Genomic DNA, 23,779 nt, shown 5'->3' on the forward strand with positions numbered 1-23,779 from the left:
CGGCCCCTAGGATTCCCCAGGTTCGAGGAGGTCTTTGCCAGGTTGGGCGTGGCCTAACTTGTGCTGTCGTACACACACACACGCACACACACGTCACATGCCTCGCCGGAGAGAGGGTGCCGCCGGACAATCGCCCCCACCAGAGAGAGCGTTGTCTTCGCGTCCGAACGACAGTTCTCACGCTGTCAAGCCGAACACGTCTTCCGGGAAGTCCGAATGGGTGAGGCGCCGGAGAGCCGGCACCGTTGAAAGGGTGAGCCACTCCTGCCTGGTTTGGCGGTCGCTAACTGCCTCCGTACCGCACGGTCGATCTTCCGGGAACAATGTTGTTTACAAACGGCAGCAGATTCCTCCGTCTCGAATCCAATAAACCAAGGGGGGCCGGCCGTGGGAACCAAGATGCCTATCGCCGTGCAGAGACCCCGGCTGCAGGTGTCCCGGGCCGAACTACGCAGCTGCACCAGGCGGGCTGTTGCCAGAACCTTTACAAGGTCAACTCCATTGAAGAATGGCTACAGCCCCTCTGAACTATTGATGGGGAGGCGGTTGCGGACAGATTCCTCTGACTCCCGGAAGGCTTGTTCCCTGTTTTCCAGACGCGACTAAACTTCAGAATTTTGAAACCCAATACCGCGAACAGCAGCGAAGAAACTACGGTAGACGACATGGCGTACGGCAACTTCCGACCCTTCTGGAAGGATATGAAGTCTGGGTTACAGACTTCAAGCGAAAGGGAACGTGGTGGCGCCCGCAAGCGAGCCTAGGTCATGTATAGTTGACACTGGGAACGGCACTATACAGCGAACTCGAACCCATCTTATCCCTTTTCTCAAGCCCGCTGGAGAGGTGAGAGACAACCAAGACGTCGTATACGAGGACTCTCTCCCTGGTACTTTTCTCCAGAAGATTCACAAACAACCTGCGCTGGCGCCTCCCACCGGCACACGAAGTGTGGACGTTGTGTCATTCCTCCCAAGAGTTCGCTTTCCTGTCAGGGGAGGTGTTGTAGGCAGTAGCCACATGCAGTGGCTTGACCGGCTGCTTGGCTTGGCTGCACTGCTGCGCGCGAGGCTCTCGGCGGCTGGCACGCGTCTCGTGCTCGTGCCGGTATTCGCCGGGCTGGAATAAACCTGTCTTGTTTGCGTCTGAACACTAGGAAGCGCGACACTTGCGTCAACCACAACGCGCTCAAACCAGCTGGCACCGGCGAGCACTGCAGTGGCGACAAGAAGCTCGAAAGAGACTAGGGTGAAAAGGATTTATTGGCAACTCTTGTGCGAGACCACGCTAGAAGGCACCAGGGGTCGTTTCTTTTTTAGATGCACGTATTGCGTTGAGAGGTCAAGGCGATGGAGCACATTGTTTCCACGAACACACTGACCGCCGCACAGTCATCGATCTATGGCGGTATTAGTAGGGTTTATTCAAAAATAAAGAGAAATATGAAAATAAAGATTTTTGCTAGCCCCGGCATCTGCCACCTGAGCTAGGGCAGCGGAAAGAAAGGATAGCAGGCAGAATGGAGGTGAAACAAAAGAGGTGAGTGGACAGCAAGAAAGGATAGGGGGAGAGGTAACGTACACAAATCCACTATTTATACATATATACAGGTTGCACGCGTGTTGAGTCCATAAAAGAAGAGAAAGCGTACGCGCACAACACTATGTACACTGCAGCTGGAGTGGCGCGCGTCCAGCTGTTGATCGTCCAAGGGAGCACTCGCGGAGCGTTCGGTCACTGCACGACACTACGTGGCGGAGAACAGACGGGACGTCAAGCCAGTCTGTTCGAGGCACGTACAGAGGCCCACCGAGGTTCGCTCACGGGTGCGCGCACTGCCCTGCGGCCACAACAGCATCTTGAGGGAGTCTTGTATGCCCCGGTGCATAAAAGGTGTTCACGGTGAGAGCCCGCTGAATGGAGTAATGGAGCACATTCCAAACGGAGCAGGGCAAGTCCGCAGGTGCATGCTTCTTGCCCAGCACGGTACTCGTCAGGAAGAGGGGAATCTTCAACTACGCCGGCTCTCTCTGCTGGTCCCAATGTCAGCTCGGAAGACGCCACGCCCGGTGCACGAAACAGCACGCCCAATTGGCGCACCTGCAAAAACAAAAGGCGATATAAAAAAATGACAAAATGAAATTCAGATTCTGACTACGGCTAGGCTCAGCAAGTTAATGCGGTAGCAAATAAAATGAAAACATTCTCGAATGTTTTTCCTTGCATTAAAGCGAATTTCATCGATGGCTGGCTTGCGCGGTCGACGAATAACCGCACGTTTACCCCGTGGCAAAGGGTAGGGGTGTGTCGTAGCGGAAGGGCGTAGGATAGACATGCTTCAAGCGGAGTAGGTAATCCACCTATAATCGATCTCTAGAGATAGACAATTAAGGCGGGCTTGGGAAAGCGGGGCGACAGTGGTGAAGTATCCGAGTGCACTAGGCTGTCAACAGGTGCAGGGGTTTGGTTAGGGTTTTAGGGCGCACAAAGAGATGTTGCAGTTCAGGTTGACCTCGTGGTGCAGTGTGGCGGCTGTGCAGGCCGTATATTACAGGGGCGTGCGCGGGGGATGACGACGCTACCTCAAGGAACGACACCCATATAGCTATCTCTGTAAAAAGTGGATGAAAATGAACTACAGAAATGTAAATGATAGCCTGCTGTAGCGGGCTTACTCTGCAATCAAATAATGAAATATAGCAACACGACAAAAATAATTTCAAAAACGAAAGTATAAAAAAGGGGCGAGGTGCTTGCAAGGCCAGAAATGGCAATAAAGACATTGAAGTACAATAAAGCTCACGAAACTCACAGGACAGTTACCACTGTGTAACGCGAGATTCAACGACAACCGTTGAGTTACTTTCATTTTTCGATATATCGAGGTGGTTTGACAGCGACATGTATATGTGCATGCCTACAAATCATTATTAGTTTTGTACACATCCTCGTTCTTAGACTAGCGCTCCTCTAAAGCGCCGTTCCAGGAACACGTCGCAACCTAGGCTGAATTGCTCCTCGGGCGGCGCGTTTCACAGCAGCCGCTGCAAACGACGCTCTCTCGCTCTACTCTCCCTCCTTCCACGGTAACCATCATCATCATCAGCCTGGCTACACCCACTGCAGGGCAAATGCCTCCCCCATGTCTCTCCAATTAACCCTGTCCTTTGGCAGCTGCATCCACCCTTTGCCTGCAAACATCTTAATCTCATCCGCCCACCTTACTTTCTGCCGCCCCCTGCTACGCTTGCCCACTCTCAGAATCCACTCCGTTTCCCTTAAGCACCAGCGGTTATCTTGCCTTCGCATTACATGCCCTGCCCAAGCCCATTTCTTCTCTTTATTTCGACTATAGGATGTCATTTACACGCGTTTGTTCCCTCACCCACTCTGCCCGCTTCCGGTCTCAACGTTACACCTATCATTCTTCTTTCCATAGCGCGTTGCGTTGTCCTAAACTTGAGCTGAAGACTTTTCGTTAGCCTCTACGTTTCTTCCCCGTAGGTCAATACTGGTAAGATACAGCTGTTGTACACTTTTCTCTTGAAGAATATTGACAAACTGTCATTCATAATCTGAGATAACCTGCCATATGCGCTCCATGGAGCGCATATGGCATATGTGCACACCATTCTTATCCTTCTAGTTATTTCCCTCTCATGATCCGGATCAGCGGTCACTACCTGCCCTAACTAAGTAAAGTAGAGTATACCTTTACCACTTCCAGCACCTCGCTCCATCTGTGAACTGTTGTTCCCTTGCTGGACTGTTGAACATTACTTTGGTTTTCTGCATGTTAATTTTTAGACCCAGCATTCTGCTATGCCTGTCTCTCTCTCTCTCTGCCACGGTAACCAGCCTGCGGGTTATTCCTGTGGCAGCCACCCTCCGCTCACGCACACCCATGCTCTCGTCATGTCCTCTTCCTTCCACGTTAAGTAACCCCCGGATGGTTCCGGTAGTAACAACTCTCCGGTTACGCACTACTGCTGCTGTTACTACAACGACGTGAAACCCAGGGAACGGGTGCTTAATAGCTTCTCTGCAAAATGCACACTCAAACAAACAACGGGAAAGCTCACCCAGAGCTTCGATCCTGACGAACTGGCTTCAAAGGAGGGAGATACCCAGTTGGAGTCGAAGCCGTGGCACCAACCTGAAACAAAAAAAGCATAACAAATACGTAATTAAAGCAATTGACGGAAAACTATGCGAACTGATGCTTTGGCTTAGCTTGGATTATGTGGTTTAACGTCCTAAAGCGACTCGGGCTATGAGGGACGTCTTAGTGGAGGGTTTCGGATAATTTTGACCACCTGGATTTCCTTAACGTGGACTGAAATCGCGCAGTACAAAGGCCTCTAGTATTTAGCCTTCATCGAAATGCGTCCGCCGCGGCCGGGATCGTACCCGCGTCTCTCGGGGCAGCAGCCGAGCACATTAACCACTGAGCCACCGCGGCGGCTTAGAACTGATGCGGCGAAGCTGCGATAGAAGAGGGCTTTTTGTTTTGCCTTCCGCTTTTAGTCTTAGGATGTTAGGCTCTTTCTTGGCTTTACGAAAAATGACTTGATGACAGATGATTGGCGTAGCGTGCTTCTCTTGTTTAAGCTGCATCGCCGCAGCATTAGCCTATCTATTACGTCGGAGAGCTGGATCTTCAGCTTCTCGTTGCTAGCTGCTACCGATGTTGTGTGATCATACAATGTGATATGACGATACGTTAGCAGTTTCGCTTTACATTGATCACCGTCTGACTGGATGGATAGTAGGTGTACTGTATAGTAGAGGCGGGCGAGAGATTAGCTTAGGAGGCACCATACTGCTCTGAGGCACCCTCTTTTTTTTTCTAGGAGAGCATCCTAGGTGTCAATAGACACCTCTTGGCGCAGTGGCGTATGTCTTAACCAATGAACCACAGCATATGTTGTGGTGGGAATAATCAATGGGGTAAGTGTTGCGCAGCCACCATTGCCTGTGGAGGAGGGAGCATGTGGGTGGAGAGTGAAGTTTCTAAAGGGTGGATTTAACTTCTGCTCTCGCACGCCGACGCCAGCATTTTGTAGAGTGGCCCTGCTACTACTGTTGCAGTAAAATAGCGGAAGTACTGCCGCGGAAGTAAAAGGAACAGTTTAACAACAGAGTGAAAACTACGCGAAATATGAAAGGCGTGGAAGTGCCTCGATGTTGGTACCATTCTGCGTGAGTACTTCAAGAGACGAACCTGGCTGTTCTGTATACATACGACGCATTTTATATAGCACAGAAGTCACAAAGCTCACACGTATGACAAAAAAAAAACGCGGAAAAGTGCTATCAATTGCTAATCGATCTTGCCTTATACAGAAAATCAAATTCAAAACCTGTTCGCTCACTTGGGGCGGACACTCAAGGCCTCGACGCACCGCCTCGCGTTGTTGGCTGAGGACAGGGACATGATGGCGGCAGCTCGATACACCACGCCAGCAGGAACTCGGCGTTGGCTCACTGGGGCTCTCGCAGCGGCGACGAAGGCTGGGAGCAGCAGGTCACCATGTCGGCGCCTCAGAGGTTCTGACCGGAGCCTCGATGCGTTGACTGGAAGCAGCAGCCTGATGGGAAGCCGGTGGTGTCCCCGCGCATGCAGACGTCAGGCCCCGGGAAGGAGGTGACGAATCCCGCTTTCCCAGATGCAGCGCCGATGATTACAACCTTCTGCACCTGTGCCACGTCGATGTTGTGCCCCTGAAAAATAGGAGACTCGGACACAAACAGATAAACAGGTGAATCAGGCAACGAATCAATAAAGAAGCGAAGTGAACAAATAGAGACGATATTAACAAAGGAAAGCAACTTTGCGCACCGCAAAAGAGCCGGACTAACGTCCACCTTGCTTGGACAAGGGGCCCCCTTGAAGGTGTGCAAAGCTGTCCGGTTAGCACAGACTATTTGGTTGGCACCAAAATGCAACGAAGGCTACACCTCAGCTATATTGGGTGAAAGTAACGTCAGTGTAAACGACTTGTAGCAGCACGACTAAGCGAGAGACAGACAAGGGCGAAAAATTCAATTTTTATGAAGGGTGAACATGACAAGAGTTGGGCGGGCCTTCAACTGTTGTAGACACGTAACAGTCTTGCAAGTATATATAAAACGCTTGCGGCGGGACGCGGCGTCATACGTGAGGAAGAAAGGAAATATCTTGTCCGGTGCACGGTTGTCGGGCCGGGGCTAGAGAGCGCGGCTCGGGCATGCTGAACCAGCCCCGGAACCATATGTCGGATATCTGCAAAGACAAACGAGAAAAACCTTCAGTAAACGAAGCCAACGAACAAAGGGAAGTAATAAGTTACGTTCACACTACTCAGGCGTCCGACGGTCATAATGTGCACTTCCCGAACTGTCAGCAGCACATGTGGCGTCTACCACTTCACCTTCGACTGAACTGCAACCACTGCCTTCTTACAGACAGGACTGGTGTCGAGACATCCTCGGGGGGCACCGCTTTCATTTGCAGCCTTGTCAGTTTTCTCGCTTCGATAATCCTCGGTCCTGATTATCGAAAACTAAGAAAACTCGACGCTGCGTTGCAGTGTAATCGAAGCTGCCGACAGTACTACAGTGCCTGTTGCATGAGGAAGAAGAGGCAGGCCGCACGAAAATAATCTTTCACGGCCCGTAACTGCCATATTGGTCCGCATCTGCAAATAAAGAAAAAAAAAGATAGGAGACCTGCTGTAGATATGCAAACATATCGCAGTTGTGAGTACTCACCGTGGCGGAGAAGTTAACGCTGCGGTTCCCCCGAGAAGCCGGGCCGCAGCGATGCCTGAACAAGGAAAGCTCACTACCGACCTTGGCTGCGGCGGAAAACGATGTGCCGCAGACCGCAGGCAGCGTCCATTCTTCGGAGTTGCTGGACGAGGCTGGCGAGAATTTCCGAGCGCCGTGTACGACAACAAACCACATGTCATTCAAGAGCACATCCGCGCCTCCGTGGGCGTTCGGCGGCGACATAGTGGCTTGGTCGCTACGTCGGTCGGAACGGGTTTCTCTTCCGTGACACAAACGGCAGCGGGCTCGCATATCTAAATCCCCTTGAGGCAGCGAGTAAGGCGGGGCGTAGTACGTACTACACCCGGCCAATTCTTTAACAGTACCTCGCGAAAGTCGACCAAACTGCTTGTCAGCGCCTTATGGCTCGGAGCGGCTAAGCCAGCCAGAATAACCACGTGCGCACAAGTTTGCCCACAGACGACAATCGTTGCGGGGGCTAACTTGTGCGCACGCGGTTATTCTCGCTAGCTCTGCCGCTCCGCGCCGCGATAAGGCGCTGACAAGCAGTTTGGTCGACTTTCGCGAGGTACTGTTAAAGAATTGGCCGGGTGCAGTTTCCTCGCTGGCTCAATACCTACAGCTGGCCTGCCCGTAGTGTGAGCTAAGCCTAAAGCTATGCGCGCCGCGGATCCTAGCCCTGCACTGCGTTTCTGTCACGGAAAAGAAACCCGACGGCGACAGTCCACGAAACCCCTTAACACCGCGTATCGCTTTTTAACTGTTATCGAATGCTCGCGAAAACAACGCGAGTAAATCTGAATTTCTCACTAAAAGCCAATAGCCGGTTTCGCGGACATAAGTCGCCCTCGCCGCGAGGCTTAGCCCCGCACTCACCTTCGATGCCGGTGGCCTGGCTCGAAGATATATTCCTCGGCAGTCGTCGCTCGGCCGTGGGTGCACACCTAGGCGTCTTCAGGGAACGGTGAACACGGCGATAACCCACTGGCAACGGACACAAAGTCAAGAAGTACCGCGAAACTCGCGCAGCACCACCAAAGGGACCGTATACGCCGCTACTGTCGCGTCTCTCTTCCGCGAAGCAGAAGGCGCGAAGCTCAGCGGCTTGCGCATGCGCGTTAATGTCACCGAAGGGGTTTTATCTTCGGCGATCTGCGCTGTTGAGACCAACAGCGATCGATTACGTCCACTGGGCTCAGATGCCGGGAACAGTGACTGTGCTTCGCCGCGCCGCTGCTTTCATGTCTCGCTGCGGTAGCTGCGGCCAGCAATTTTTTTTTTTGCTTTAGTTCTGTACCTTTGGGGCAGCACGATAATGCGATATCAAGATCTTGCTTTAGACACGCAAGTCTCATCGTGCGTATGAGCGCTTGAATTTGGGCGACGTTTACCGTCCCTAATTTTCGTCTCCCTGCGTCTTAAGCGTTGAACGTAATGGGTTCCAACTTCCGCGGAGTGAACGAAACGCCTTTGAAGACCAAAGCGCTGAGAAGTTGGGAAAGATTGGCGAGATGACGAAAGCGCTGAGCAGTTGGGAAAGATTGGCGAGATGCTATCCGCTCGATTTTTCCGATTTCTCTTCTTCAGCGCAATACTTTCCTTTGTGCCCCGTTTGCAGCTACGTTTTACTGTTTTACTCTTCCCCCCAATATCCGTGGTCTGTGCGTGAGCGTCTACACACAACGGAAACACCCTTTGGAAGATGCACCCGGCGTTAAAAATGCCTCTCCGACGTACAAGCTTGCACCCACTACCAATCTCAACACTCCGGAATCTGTGCCTACCACCACTCACTCGCGTCCATACCTCCAGAAGGCCTCCATCCTCCCATCTTCACCCCCATCTAGCCTCCACCCATCAGGGACACTCGCAGCACCGGAACGAAAAATTGAATGCGATCAAGAGAAGTGATGCGGCTTGGCTGCGACAGGAATGGGCTTTGGTTTTCGCTTTACGTAGGTAGTTTTCCCTTTGAGTTTCTGAGTTTTGTTTCGCCGTGACTTTTTTTTAGGACTTCTGGTTGGTGGAAACTTCTGCAAGGGTGCAGGTGCGTGAGAGTGGAGGTGGGAATGTAGTGGGCTCCTTTCATTGTCTTCTGGTGCGAGGCGGCTTCTGGAGGGTGGAGATGGGTGGAGGGTAATTCTTTGAATTACGAATTTCTGAAAAATTCTCTGCATGGAGTATTTCGCAAACATATGCGTGCGGGACGACGCGCTGTGCGTTGGAAAGCTTTGTTTTGTGGGACTATGGAACAGATTGAAATAATCAAACACTGGAAAAACAATTTAAGTGTCGGACCCGCTGTCTACAACTGGATGTATACTTCCCATTTTCGAACCATTGCAAAAGTAACGACAGCGTCATTGAAACTGAGCTTACCCTGAACCTCCGGCAGCGAGAGTACATACAAAAACAGTATCTCGAGTTCGTCACGCAAATCAAGTTGCTTACCCCTGCAGAAGCGCCATCCACCATCCATCACTTGTAGCTAAGCCGTGTCCACGGACACACCGCGGACCCACCTCTAGACTCCAAAAGCGCAATCGACCACCCACCTCCGCTCAACTTGAACCTCCAGAAAAATTCTGCCACGTGTGCGAAGTAAAATGCTTAGAGTAGAAACATTCATTAAGGTAAAAGCATGAAAGTAATAATCGACAGTAAATTCAACAGCTATCGCAGCATTCTCGCAAATTAGGTTTCATGATCGTCCTGCCATCTTTTCTCACGTGAAAGTCCTATGTTGTACATGGGTTTGTCGAAAGTTTTTTTTTTGTTCTGTAAACAGTGCGATTTAGCCTCACAACACTTCCTGTTTGAAGAATTTGGACGGGCGCGTTTTTCGAGCAAGCAATAACCACAGGGAAAAAAAAAAGAGGATCGAAAGCTGGCGCGTCACCTGCACTGGCGCCTTATCGAACACCGCGCGGAATGCTTCGCTTGCCGCGCAAATTCTTATCAGAACCAGCCCGACACGCGTCGTGTGCGCCAGCGCTTTTTCAATCGCTGAGCGACACGCGCCGTCTGCATCGGTGCAGACTTTTTTAAACGCCGCGCCATTGAATGGTTGTTGGGGAAAGGAAATGACGAGGTATCTGTCTCACATATCGGCGGACACCTGAGCCGCGCCGTAACGGATAAGGAGGGAGTGAGGGAAGAAAGGAAGAAAGAGGTGCCGTAGTGGAGGGCTCCGGAATAGTTTCGACCACCTGGGAATCTTTAACGTGCACTGACATTGCACAGCGCACGGGCGCCTTAGCGTTTTGCCTCCATAAAAACGCACACACTAAACAAATTCTCACCCCTAAGGGTGTAAATCAGCTGTCCCCAGAAGAACACCCTTTTTTGGGCTAAACAGGGTGCAGAGATCAGCACCCTTCAGGAAGGGTGCACAGCATGAAAGTTTAGAGGGCGCGCATCAGGCCAAGGCTTTTGCTTCATGGGTGGATCAATGTGGAGCACCTTTCCAACATGCATTCGTAGAAGTGTTATGAAAAAATAGTACCCTTTAATTAGGGTGCATCCATTACATCCTGTAAAGTATCATTAAGTGCACCCTTCCTTAGGGGTGCTGATCTCTGCACCCTTTTTTAGCGCCGAACAATTGCAAAAGGGTGTTCGTCTGGGGACAGCTGATTTACACCCTAAAGGGTGAGAAATTGTTTAGTGTGCAGCCCCCGCGGTCGGGTTCGAACCCGGGAACTCCGGATCAGTAGCCGAGCGCCCTAACCACTGAGCCACCGCGGCGGGTTCACTTCCCCATGCCAACATTGTTTTCGAGCGCAGGGTCCATGTACTACAGGTTTGAGACCCGCCGTCGTCGTATACCGCTATCCGCATGTGTAGAGAAGAGGATCGGTGAAAACTCGTTTCGCCGTTAGTTCCGTTCTTGTTGCTTGTGCATAACTAGTTCGGTGAGATGGGCGCAGTCGCCATGCAGGTATCAGATTCCAGTCGGCTTCATCGCCGAACAAACCCACAGCAGGTTATGGATGTCGGCCTAAGTATTTCGGGCAGAGGTGGGCAACCTCATGATGTTTCGACCTCAACCTCACGTCGTGAGGTCAGGTCGGCAACGGCTCGAAATTTTGTGAGTGAGGTCAGCAAATCAGACCTCTACCTCACGTGTGAGTTTTAGGTTGAGCGAGGTCGAAATTTTGAGGTCGAGACTTTTTGCAGTTGCCACGTCTTGGGCCGCCTGTTTTTCTCGACGCGTCGACGACGCCGGGATTACCCCTGAACGGGACCCTCAACACTGTCGCGTTAAATTTACAGCCACGGTCGCAACGATGGCTGTACGCATGCAACTTTGTGCAAAGTGACGAAGGGACCGCTGCACCTATGCCCTTTGAGAACATTCCATACAGCGACTTCCGCCGCCAAAGAGTCGGTACATCTCGTCGGCGAAAATGCCTGCCATCAGGCTACCCAAGGTGTCATGCTCGGACGTTGCTGCCATCACTTGCGATAACCGACGTGCTAAACCTAAAATAACTAGACCTAAAAAAAAAACGCACAAAGAATCTTTTTTTTATATGCTTCGGTTAACGCACGCTCTATTGGATTGGAAAACATTTAATTCGTCAGAAAAGCCAGAATGCAGACGATCCGTGCTAGGTGGCTATCAGTCCACGGCTGACAGCGACCTGGGTAGCCCATTCAATGACCCGGGTTTGAACTCCCAAGTCTGAGCTGACCAACACGGCCTCCCACTGCTCGAGAGTAGGAACCTGTATTAGAGATTTCGGGGGCGGCTCCTCTTTACAATTCCACAATAGGTGATCATAAGTGGCTAAATCACCACACAATGTACATGCAGGGTCGTATTCACCGGGGTAGAATTTTGACAACAGGTAAGGCGTTATGAAGGATCGCGTCTGGAGTCGCCTCCAAGTGGTCTCCTGCTCCTTATTAAAGGCTTTGTCTGGAGGAGGGAATATCCTCCTTTCAAGTTTAAAATGATTAGTAATATCGTGAAAAGATGATAGGCCGTCCTTCGAAAAACTCTCAGCAACGACAGCGTCCCCTGCTCGGCTGACGAATCCTCGAGCTGTTATGTGTGCCGCTTCGTTACCAGGGTTCCCCGAGTGAGCCGGGACCCATATCAATTCAATAATTCTGTCTAAGTCTTTGGTTTGACCCAATATGCTCATTGCTGCCTGAGAAATTCTGCCCCTCGCATAATTGCGTATGGCAAATTTAGAGTCGCTGAGTATGGTAGTTGCTTCTGTGTTAATGATAGCAAGGGCGATTGTCGCCTCTTCTGCCGTTTCCGAGGATTTCGTTATGGTAGTGCCGGAGACTATCAGTCTACCTTGCGTATCCACCGCCGTTAGTGCGAACGCTTGTTTCTGGGGATATTCTGCGGCATCTACATATACTGCATGTACATCTTGGTTGTATATGTTGTGTAGAGCTTTTGCCCTAGCCCTTCTTCTCCCCTCGTGGTCAGCAGGATGCATATTCTTAGCTAGTGGCTTAACTCTTATTACCTTAGCGATGCGTTTAGGTATCTGTGTTTTGGTATCTTGGGGTGGCAACTGTATGCCTAGTCCTAAACGATCAAGTATGGTTCTTCCTGCTTTGGTGCGGGAAAGCCGGCCTCTCTGCATTGTTAAGTGTGCCTCTGTAAGCTCGTCTAAGGTGTGTACTCCCAAGCCCAGAAACCTTTCGGTGGAGGTACAGTTCGGTAGCCCTAATGCTACCTATGCTGTTCTAATCATAGACTCTACTTTGGCTTTTTCACTCTGTCTAATTTTAAGTATGGGAGTGCGTAGACAAGCCTGCTCATTACAAATGCTTGTACTATTTTGCAAAGTTCTGTCTCCTTCACTCCCTTCCTTTTGCTTGCAATTCGTCTAATTAGTCTTACCGTCATATTGACGGTTGTCTGGAGTTTTTCTAGTGTTTCCTTGTTCTTCCGATTCGACTGAAGGAAGAGTCCTAGGATTCTTATAGTTTGAACTTCCTTTACAGGGAGCCCTTCCACCCAGATTTTCAGTTGAGGCGGAGGTTCGTAATTTTTTGCTCGAGGGCCCCTTGGTTTGTAGCTGATTAGAAATAATTCGGACTTGGAGGGCGAGCAGGTTAGCCCTGCTTTACCCGCCAGGTCTTGTATTATGTCTACAGCTTGTTGCAGGGTATCCTCTATCTGACCATCGCTGCCAGTTGTGGTCCATAAAGTGATATCATCTGCGTAGAATGTGTGTTGCAGCCCCGGGATGGCTGCTAATTTAGAAGGAATTTTAATTAGTGAGAGATTAAAAAGGAAGGGTGACAGGACTGAGCCCTGTGGCGTTCCTTTACCTCCAAGTGATATAGAGTCTGATTTAATCTCTCCCACTGCTATCTCTGCCGTTCTGTTACTGAGAAATGACTTGATGTACTGAAAAGTTCTTTCCCCTGGGTTGTTGTCCGAGAGATTCCTTAAGATAGCATCGTGCGTGACATTATCAAACGCCTTGTTCAAATCCAAGCCTAATATGGCTTTAGTTCCTCTGCTGTGTTCCATGTCTATTATGTCTGCCTTGAGCTGCAGCATAACATCTTGGGTAGAAAGATTAGCCCTGAAGCCTAGCATGGAGTTAGGGAGTAAGTTATTGTCCTCAGCGTATTCTTGTAGCCGATTGAGAATTATATGTTCCATTAACTTTCCTAAGCAGGATGTTACAGATTGGGCGTAGATTCTCTATACACAATTTCTTGCCTGGCTTTGGAATGAATGTAATCTTTGCATGTTTCCATTCTTGTGGAATGTTTCCGTCTGTCCAGTATTTGTTCATGAGATCAGTGAGTGCTGTCACTGACCCTGCGTCCAAGTTTCTAAGTGCTTTGTTAGTAACACCGTCAGGCCCGGCTGCAGACGTGGTGCGTAGTTGCCCCATGGCAAGCCACATTTCCGACTCCGTAATCTCAGAGTCCAAGTCCTCGTTTGGTGTTCCCTGATAGTTTGGCAGCGGTCCTTCTGGGGTTGTGTTTAAGTATCGATCTCGTAGTTCCGTTAAGAACTCCTCTGTGGTGTCTTGATACTGATGCACTAATCTCATAAGTTGACCTCGTTTAGTTAATTTAGCCTCTGTGGGGTCAAGACTAGGTGCCTTAGCAGATGCCAAGTTTTCCTGCACTCGAGCTTGCCATTCATGCGGTAGCAAATTTGCTCCCATTGTTTGTGTTGAAGCTCTAGAGTATATTTTTCAATTAGTCTCTGCAACTGTGCAATTCTTTTTAAGATTTTTGTTGTGTTTGTTCCTCTTACGGCGGTTTTGCAAGCTGAAATGTGCTTCCCACATATGCAATAACCTAGAGTCAGTGACTTGACCTTCTTCCATGCCGATTTCGGCTGTGGCAGCCTTAATGTCCATTTTTAGTGATTCCACCCAGTCCCCGAGATGTTCAATTACTGGGTCTGTGCTTTCATCTTTTTGTCTTTGTTCTCTTATTACCCTGAACTTGTCCCAGTCCGTAATTTTTACTTTGTTGAAGACTGATTTATGCTTTGCTGTCTCAAAGGTGGTAGATATAATGTAATGGTCACTGCCTAGCGTGTGTCCTGTGTTAGTCCATGTTCGGTTTTGTATGTTCTTTGCCAGGTTTAGGTCTGGCGACGTGTCTTTACATATACTGTTGCCTAGTCTCGTGATTTCTTGGGGGTTGTTCAGGACAGTTAGGCCTAGATTTTGGACCACTTGCCATACCCTGTTGCCTTTGGGACCGGCTCTAGTGTATCCCCATTCCGGGTGTGGTGCGTTAAACTCCCCTACTATTAATAGCTGGGCTTTAGTCGCTAGTTTCAGTCTTGATAAGTAATTCCGGTATACCGGTACCTTTATCTTTGGGTGGGCTATATACATTAAGCAGGAACAAACTTGTATCTCCTCGTTTCTTGGGTAAAATCTCAAGGAGGACGTAGTCTTCCTTTGAACTTTCTATGGAGTGCTGTAGAGCAGTAATATTGCGTTGCAATAATACGGCGGTGGACACGCCCGTAATTGAGCCGGCATCATATCCTGGCGGAAGAAACGCCTTATAGCCCGGTAATTTGACCGCGCCACTAGCTTCTTGTAGAGCAATAATGTCTGGTGGACGTTGTTGTGCTTGAATTTGAAACTGCAGATTCCCCCGTTTGCGTCGAAAGCCTCTGCAATTCCACTGCCATACCTCAATTTGTTGCGACGGGGCCATATTGGTGATCCACTCTTTGCTGTAATGATGTTAAGCTGTTCTCCAATGCGGTCAGCTTCTCCATCACTTGTTGGAACATAGACATTACTTGAGTTTGGAACGGTCTGAATTCCACTGCTAAGGCATCTACCTTAGCCTCTAAGTTTCCTACTCTAACCTCTAGGCTGTCTACATTGTTCTGAATGCTATCCACTCTTGTAGTGATTGCATTAGGGTCAGCTCTTAATGGAGCGGGCGTAGCCGGCTGCGGTACATCGCCTGCAGAGGCTTCGGCAGCTCGTTTGTTTTGGGTATTCTCCGCGGGGGTCTCCGCGGGGGTAGGGGGTCTTTTAACTGCGGTACGTTTGTCTGTTTCCATAGCCTCGCATGCGGGAATGGGTGCTTTAAGAGGGGCTTGCACAGGTGTTTGCTGTGACTGTGCTCTTTGCTCTCTCGAGGCCATGACAAGTCGACGAAGCTCCGCCATTTCTTTCTTTAGTCTGGCGTTTTCCTCGTCACGCGCCTTAAGCACTTTGTGGAATTGTTCTATAAGTTCCTTCTCCCGAGCGCTCATCTGTTGGGAGGCCGGATTTGGCCAGCTCACCTTTTTGTTGGTTCGGCTGCTGCTTCTGCCTCGGTCTGAACTTGTGCTCTTCTCTCCATCAGCCGCCCCATGCACTCAGCGGCGGGAAGGAACTGGATCTATCTCTGCCCTGGTTCCATGTTTGGTTCCTTGCCCGGCTCGAAGATCGGTGCCTGGATCTCGGGTGATGCTCCACGTGACGTTGGGCCGCACCTTCCACGTGATGCTGGGCCGCACCCTCGTTAAGCCTATGTGGTTGTTGTCTCCGGACCACGAGGCGGTGCTTGCAATTCCGGCTCCCGGTGTGGTGTGCCCCATGGCACACGATGCAGTCGGGTTTACATGTGAGTGGCTCCCCATCAGGAGGTGCAGGATGGTTCTCGCCACAACGGTGGCACAGGTTGGCTTTGGGTCTGTAGCAGACGTCGGCTCTATGTCCGACTCTCCTGCAGTTGTAGCAGGTTTCGACTTCTTCCCGGTAAGGGTGCACATGGAATACGGATCCCCAATAGTAGATCTGGCTCGGAATTTTGTTACCTTGGAATGTTATCTGGATCGTTTTTAAACGACCCAGCTGACGAGCGTCGAGGATCACGACACCCGGGTTGCGATTAATGAAGCCTTGTCGGACTTCCTCCGGCGAGCTTCCGTCGTAGGCTTGATAAATGGCACCTCTGACTGAGTCGTCTGGCGCTGCTACATACGTCGCCACTTCATAGGTGTGATCTCCAAGCTGGAACGCTTTGACTTCGGAGTACATTGCAGCTCGCTGGCGTGCCGGGGTGCTTAGAGTGAGCGTGTTGTTATTAGAATTAACACGCATGGTGTCTTCAGTTAGTGCGGCCTGAAGAGGAACCTTGGCTGCCGCGCACATGGCGAGTTCGAGTTGACGTGGCGCAAAGTCGTTTAAGTTCCAGCCTCGCGGACGGCAGACTATTTTGTAGTCGCTCTTTGGGAGTTGCGGTAGCGGCACTCGCCTTTTGATAGCGGGCGGCTTCCGTTTCTTCTGGGCAGGAACGCCGGAGTCATCGTTGGCGGCGTCTTGCTGCAGGCGCCGGGCGCGGTCTTGTAGGCGAAGAACGGTTTCCCATTCTCCGGACGCCAGCTCCGCGGGCGAAATGTCATCCCCCACGACAGTGTAGTTCATAGTTGAGGCCGGCTGGCTTGAACAAGCGAGCGCAGGGCCCAGGGCCCTGAGGGCACGGCAGCGTGTAGAGAAGTCCGTGAGGCACACAGAAAAGGGCGTTGACTTGCCAGAACTGCTGTTCGCGGGTACGGGGTAATGCTCCGAAGATTTCCCAAAAACGGCAGCTCAGAGAATGCAGCTCATTTAGAGCGCACGCTCTAAATGTGTTCAACGTGAGCTATTGAAATTTCGCGCTCAACATTGAATGCGATGGGGATAGTGATTTGTATGCGACACAAGTGTGAATTCATTTGATCACGTGTATGATGAATTAATCGTTGTCATATCTTTACCTCGTCATTGTTGCATTGCAATAAAAATATAGAGGTTTTCTATTGCATGCAACAGTTTGTTAACTCAGGGCAACATTTGTTTACATATCATCGTCATTTCAAGTCAGCAGCGTCTGCTCTGCTTGGCGGTAGTGTGGCGCACTGTAGGACTGTAGTCAGTGTTTAAACGGGCAGACAAATAATGTAGCTTTTCTGTTGTAAAGCTAGCTCATAGTATTCAGCGCCGCGTGCGCTGGTTGTGTAATTTTGCATGATGCACTGCCCGCACGACTGCTCTCATGATTCAGCGGTGCCATCAGTTCACCAAACGTTGGATGAATTGGACTTCAGCAGGGGACTACTCGGTGCAGGTTAGCCTGGTCACGCTTAGTGCGCTGTGGTGGCTAAATTCTCGATCTTTTCTAGCCTCCGACGGAAAATACGAGAAAGTCGAGTCACTGCTTCGGAAAGGCATTGACCCTGACCAAGTGGATGCTTACGGCTACTGCGCACTCGTAAGCTACAGTGGCGTACAGCCTCACAGTTCAGTCGAATTTACACGTGAATAGTTGGGTGCGTCACGATGGCCCCCACAAGTACGCGGCGCTCACGCGCTTGCGACCGAACCACAGTTGGTCTGTGAAAGCCCCCGCCTCGCGCATCGTCGCTATTCTTCGCCTCGCTAATCTTTCTAGAAGTTCAGCAATGAAGTGTATTTGGTTGCTTGTCTGTGAAAATGGCATTTGTCGCCACTGTTTCTACCCGCTTTTCCGAACATTATCGCAACGTAGCTTCAGCGAAATCATGGAAACCAGGGCAATTGCATCCAACTTGCGGTTCCAGTTTTGGCGCTGCCACTCAGTGGAGTGAAAATAATGTCGAGGTGATGTTCAGATGTAGCTAATACCACGATTACCTTTGAAGCATACACTTCTTCCCCCGTTTCGGAGAGCTGCGTCAGTGCCTTTAAAGGAAACTGTTAAGTCCAAACCGAAGCTTGCGCCGCGAAATGCCTTCTCTGTTAGTAGTTTAGCAGTAAAATGTTGGCTCTTTCAAATTGGCCAACGTTGACGATGTCTCGAGATTTAGCCGTGTTTTTATTTCCTGGATAGACTTTCTGTAATTTAGTATAGATGTAAACTATAAGCTTTGGGCTGCCTGTTGCCACTCAGCTGAACTGCTATAGGGAACGTATATCTGCTTTGTGCATGCATGGGCAATATTCTCTTGGTTCTCTTCAAGCAGCTGCGCTGCAAATGAGAGTAACAAACTCAAACTTTAAAGGTACAGCTACTTTTCCTCAAGCCAAGCATTACTTTTACTTACTGGAACGCATAGGATTGCACCCCAACGACACAGAAGTAACAGACACGCAAGGTGTGCGGTGTTCTCCAGAGGGCGGTCTCCCGTTGACCTTATTCTTGTTAGCTTGAGATAAACTGGACTGCAAACTTTAACCTAGTGCTGCATAGAACACAGTCTCCATTTAGTGCCATATATTTCCCAGGGTACAAACAGCAGTCACACCTGTCTTTATGGTGTCATCACTTTACAGATCTATGCCTGCAGGCAGGGACATTCTGACATAGTTGAGTTGCTACTCGGGCATGGTGCACGTCCCGATGTGCAGACCAAAGGAGGTGCTACGGCTCTCCACCGTGCCTCTTACCATGGACACCTGAAGTGTGTTTCCTTGCTTCTCAACAAAGGTGCAGACTGTGCCCTTGTTGACAGTGATGGAAAAACTGCATTGCACAAGGTAATGAAATTTTTGCTGTGAACTTAAAGGCATGTCTTTATTTTTTTATCCGTACTGTCAACACAGGGATGCATTGCTTGTGTGGCACAAAGTGCCAACAAAAGGCCATGTTTTACTGAGAGTTTCATTGTGATGATTGTGACATAAGCACTGGTGCCCACACCCCCACTTCCCAAACCGTGTAATCACTGAGGCCATGAGCTGTGCCAAGAAGAACTGCTACAAAAGGCCCTGGCATCTGGACTGAGTAGCCAGCAACCCTAGCTAGACTGGACAAAACTATTAATTTGTGCACAGTCAGTACGGAGGGCATCAGCATCTGAAAGTAGCTTTAAACGCTCTTGCACCGTTGTAAAAGTATGAAGCACACTGTGTACCGATGCACAAAAGCGAACAGGGCACAGCACAGAAACAGGGCGAGTAATGTTGTTTGTGCAGTGTTGTCTTGTTTCTGTGCTGTCCCCAGTTCTTTTGTGCATCATTACAGTGCACATCATGTCTTAAGAATGTACGATTAACAACCTTCGTAATATTGCTGTTTTGCCATGCTTTAGTGAATATTTCATTAATACTTGCAACTTGTTGCAGTGCTTAGTTATTTCAGCTTAAGATCTTTAAAGCTCTTGCTCTTCTGCATGAATGTCAGGAGTGGATTGCTTGAACAGCTGCTATGACTGTGCAGTGAGAGTAGATGTAGCAGTTGATATGTCAAAATTTGGATGGGTCTTTTTGTGGCTGCCTTTGCAGGCTGCAGAAAATGGACATGATGAAGTCTGCAGGATACTGCTGAAGAAATGTCCCAATTTGCTTGCAGTGAAAGACATTCATGGGAGGACAGCACTGGACTGCGCACTGCCAAAGCACTCTCATCTTTCCAATGTGCTACAGTGACTGTGCAATAACATGGCTATCAAAAGTGAACAAACGGAAGCACAGGTGCTGCTCAGCTGTTTCTGTGCGCCTCTGCTCAGAAGTTTGTTAGTTGAGCCTTATGGGTAAAACTTACCAATGTCAATCTTTGAAGTGGTGTCCGCAGTTAGTCAAATAGGCAGATATTTCGAAAACTGCTTCAGCATTGTATTAAGCTTACTTTCAATACAGACTGAGCTATGTATAACATTTTATATCTCACCTGTTTTTTATTAACTCTACTGACTGGTGGAAATAAAACTCTCAAATCTGCGCTACTACAAAAGTGAGGAAGGATGTAGGCACCACACAATAAACCTTATTCTGCCTAAGCTTCTCCAGCCTGCATTTGCTAGCAATGCAAATGGGGAGCATGGGCACAGTTCCAGTGGGGGAAGTTGCGACATGTGGAGGTTTGAGACCATCACTACCTTCCAATGTGCAATTAAATCTGCTGGCAGGATGCTGCTCTGGCTGCTAGAATACCCTGACATGTTATTTCTCCACTTGCTCTCTGTTCCAACATAATGACATCACTTTCCCTAATTATTGCAGCATTTTGGGTATGTCACCGGCAGTCTTGCAGTTATACCCACTTCCTGATTTGCAGAAATTCCTTCTAGTCGTGATGCTAACAACCTGAGCAGGCAAACTGATTCTGTGCAGCGCCAAGAAAAGGTATCGTTGCTCAAACCTGCACAGCTACAAGTTTAGTCACTGGAAAAACTGTTTATGGTTGTGTTATTATTTGAAATTTTCTAATAGAGAACCGAATATCCTCCTATTCGATTTGCTGAACAAATCAAATATAGTGCATGTTCCAGAGTATTCGAAATGGACTGAATATGTTCCCAACATTTTGTATAGTTTTCGAATAATTAGTGTGAAGTTCGAATAAGGCACAGCACAGCTTTCTTCTATGACTGTTTCAATAGCAGGGCCCACTCCGACGCCGCACAGCATGCTGCTGTGATTGGTCTGTGAGAGAAGAAGGGTTTGGTGCCACAATATGGTCTGTTCATAGTGCCATGGTCTCCAAGACTAAGCGATGCAGCACGCAGGCAGGTTTAGGAGACCCTGCTTTGATGCCTGATCTTGGAATCCGTGACTCGTACGTAGCCCTCGTCTCTCTCGCTTACTGATATGTGGCGCTATTTTATTTGCTGTCGTCAGTAGGAAAAGGTAATTTCCTTACATGTGCAGCATGATGGTCATAAAGTTACTATATAATGACAGTGCTCTACGTACATCTCCTAGTGGAGATCAGGGTTGCATCTTTTAAAAGTAATAGCTATAACTGTACAGGTTATGGCACCACACGGCAGTGCCATCACTAGTGCTTGGCGATTTTGCATGAGTATTAATCTTCTATGGATATTTGCACAAGTACCGAATATTCATGTAAATATTCAGTCCATATTTGATTTGCGTTTCTGATACACAATCCATGTTCGATGCAGTTTTGAAACAGCATGCTAAACTGCACACATTTCCCCTGTTTGTAGTTTAGCATACTTGCCACAGGTTTCAAGGAAACTCAGCACATCATTCATTTCCATAAACTGGTGCAGATCGCACACCATACTGTTCAGTTGGGTTTGCCTAGCAATCATTGCATTTGCAGCCACTTGAGAGGTACAATACATAAAAGTTCAAGAAATAGGCACAAGGCTCTGTTATTCTTGCTTTTATTGTGTCCGGAATGTACGCTCAGTCATTTACAAAAGTTTGTGATTACTTGAAGTTACCACACCCTCCACATCGGAATGTGCTGCAAAAATGTTTGTTGCAGTGTACAGTAACCTGCATGTCTATGTCGGCATCTATAAAACTTTTTCTCCTGTAGTGCAAGCTTTTTTGTGTCCAATTTTTGCACAGAGACTGCATTTTGCAATCATTATTTAGCAGCGCAAGTGGAATAGGTGCTTGCCTAATTTTTGCAGCAGAGATGGAAAACTGCTGTCATGGGTGAGCCCTGCCCTGGAAGTTCAAGCCAAGGTGACTGAGTAGCTCGAAAGGACTGGCATTGACATGAGAAAGGACAATGGAATGAACAACCCCTGTTACTGGTTTTTGTTGATTTTCCTCTTCCCTGGCAGATTGTTACATCTGACTGGCTGAACACGCTGACCTTGGTAATCAAAGAGCTAGGTTTGCAAAAATGATTTTTTGCAAACCTAGCATTTTTTGCATCAGGCAAGCGTTGATGCCTTATGCACTATTTTTGATGCACGCCTCAAAATGCAATATCCATGCAAAATTTGAGCGCTAATGAACCACGGAAACGTACATTTTTATAGGTGTCGAGATGAACACGAGGGTCAATGCAATTTGTACGCTGAAAACATTGGCTACCACAGGTGCAGAGCACTCATTGGCTCTCTCTCATCCTTTGCATTCACAACCCTGCCAAGTACACTTGAAGGAGAAAATAAAGCTGCTTGGCCGCTCATTTGATTCTCACATAGAGTCAGGAAATGTGTTCCTAATTTCCTGCAAAAGAAATTCATTTACCACAGATCACGAAAGATGTCATGAAAGGAATTCGTCAGACGTAAGGAATAAATAAAACATCGTCACAATTCCTTAGGAAGAAATACCGACGGATTGTCAGGTCAAGGATGACTGCCTTTTCAAGGCCTTGATTGAAAGCAAATGAAGAGAAAGAAAAGAGTGAAGAATAAACCCTGCGTAATGAAAGGACTGTAAGTGGTGAAAATCAAAGTTCATCTTCACATGCCGCTGCCTTGTAAGCTTTTCACTGACAGTAATAGATTGACGAAAGAAGAGGGAGGCACAATGGCATTTCTATGTAGACTTATGTATATATTGACAAGTATACACTAATATGTTCGTGTTGCTTGCAATAAAGGCAGGGCACTGCACTATGCTCGATGCACTTGCCTGGACGGACACGATACTTAGCAGCCAGTCTTATTCGAATGCTGCAGTGACAAAGCTAACAGCAGGCACAAGGGAATAACGCATAAACTGCTGCAATGTTTTGCATGAGTGGACCCTGACCCTCTGTTAAACTTGTCACGCATCTGGCACCTCTGCGCACACATGTGTAAGAACGTAAAACAATATCCCTGTGGCCACTTGGCAACAGAGCAGCTGCAACACTGAGTGATGTCAGTTGCCGAAGTTCACTGCTTCACCCGCAGAGTCCTTTGTTTGTTCATGTTTGTCAGCAGCAGGCTGATGTACGAAGTCAGCAAGTCATCCATTTTGTAGCCCTGCAGAAAAGTTTATACACAGTGAAATTCAAAGAACAAGACTGAAACAAAGTGACAGTAATCGGCTGGGACTCGCTGTGCATCGAGCCACAGAGTCTATGTAATTGGTTCATTATTATGTCTGAGAAAATAACCATTTCATAATATTAAATGTCATATACATATGAAATTTTTTAGGCTAATCAAAAGTCATGATTAGTCTCAGGAAAACCTAAACATATTTCTAAATTCATAACTTTCCTGAGGCTAAATAGACTTCCTTCAGGCTAATAATATCGGGACAAAAAAAGCCAATGAACAGCACCATGCCACTTATGCACTCAAGAACTTGGACATGACATGCACAAGACACTGCAGCTGGAGCCACTATCGGCTTACTCAAGTAGCTACCATTTCAAGTGTTGTGTTGCACACACATGGCTCAACACATGGAAGAAACTTTGAGAATAATGCAACATTCTAAATGTTAGCTACAGTAATCATTCAGGCGCACTCCGCTTAGTTCCGCTTAGGACACAGTAGCATCAAATCCCTGGCTCAGCTTCCATTAAGCCTCATGCATTTGGTGCCCACTTATGATGCAGTGGTTTAGTAACTCAGTTAGCGTATAACTACCCTCACGTATGAGGCTGAAGAGGCTTTCATAAAGCAGCCATGAACTATGCTGTAACATTGCAAAAAACTTCACCACTGCTCCTAGCATGTAGACCATGGTGACATGTCAATACTACGGTGCTGCATGTGATGGCAACGCTTGCAGCTGAGAAAGCACTCTCCCCTCCTGTCAATGGGGGTGCCAGAATATCCCCGCTGCCCCGCCACCACCTTGTTCGTTGGTGCCAGTGGCCAAGCAGTCACAGCCTGAGCCGTGGTGATGGGCCCATCACAATTGTTATC

General features: G+C 48.7%; 2 protein-coding genes and 1 long non-coding RNA gene across 4 annotated transcripts in view; 1 reads left to right on the forward strand and 2 right to left on the reverse strand.

Annotated features, from left to right (window-relative positions):
- Positions 1-1,245: 1,245 nt before the first annotated feature.
- Positions 1,246-7,844, reverse strand: LOC144123397 (uncharacterized). The gene is made up of 3 exons (XR_013313080.1): positions 5,376-7,844; positions 4,083-4,156; positions 1,246-2,100 (listed from the first exon to the last, which is right to left on the reverse strand). It is a non-coding gene; the product is annotated as an uncharacterized LOC144123397 (long non-coding RNA).
- A 9,248-nt stretch (positions 7,845-17,092) lies between these two features.
- On the forward strand, positions 17,093-21,488 carry LOC144125220 (uncharacterized). Its single transcript, XM_077658431.1, has 4 exons — positions 17,093-17,346; positions 17,402-17,490; positions 18,531-18,734; positions 19,482-21,488. The coding sequence occupies exons 1-4, from the start codon at positions 17,247-17,249 to the stop codon at positions 19,623-19,625; spliced, it is 537 nt and encodes a 178-aa protein (XP_077514557.1). The 5' UTR covers positions 17,093-17,246; the 3' UTR covers positions 19,626-21,488.
- Positions 21,316-23,779, reverse strand: part of ck (unconventional myosin-VIIa ck) — a 174,835-nt gene continuing 172,371 nt past the window's right edge. For both annotated transcript variants that reach the window (XM_077658424.1, XM_077658425.1), the window contains exon 46: positions 21,316-22,882. In XM_077658424.1, coding sequence (XP_077514550.1) covers positions 22,793-22,882 — 90 coding nt within the window. In that variant the 3' untranslated portion in view covers positions 21,316-22,792. The remainder of the gene's footprint in view (positions 22,883-23,779) is intronic.

Source organism: Amblyomma americanum, chromosome 3 (genome assembly GCF_052857255.1).
Source record: "Amblyomma americanum isolate KBUSLIRL-KWMA chromosome 3, ASM5285725v1, whole genome shotgun sequence".
NCBI classification, from domain to species: domain Eukaryota; kingdom Metazoa; phylum Arthropoda; class Arachnida; order Ixodida; family Ixodidae; genus Amblyomma; species Amblyomma americanum.

Bases quoted from the DNA above. Each gene is read 5' to 3' on its own strand.
- LOC144125220 (XM_077658431.1), top strand. From the start codon at position 17,247: ATGATGCACTGCCCGCACGACTGCTCTCATGATTCAGCGGTGCCATCA. The intron at 17,347-17,401 runs GTTAGCCTGGTC...GATCTTTTCTAG, and splicing joins CAGGGGACTACTCGGTGCAG to CCTCCGACGGAAAATACGAG. The intron at 18,735-19,481 runs GTAATGAAATTT...CTGCCTTTGCAG, and splicing joins GAAAAACTGCATTGCACAAG to GCTGCAGAAAATGGACATGA.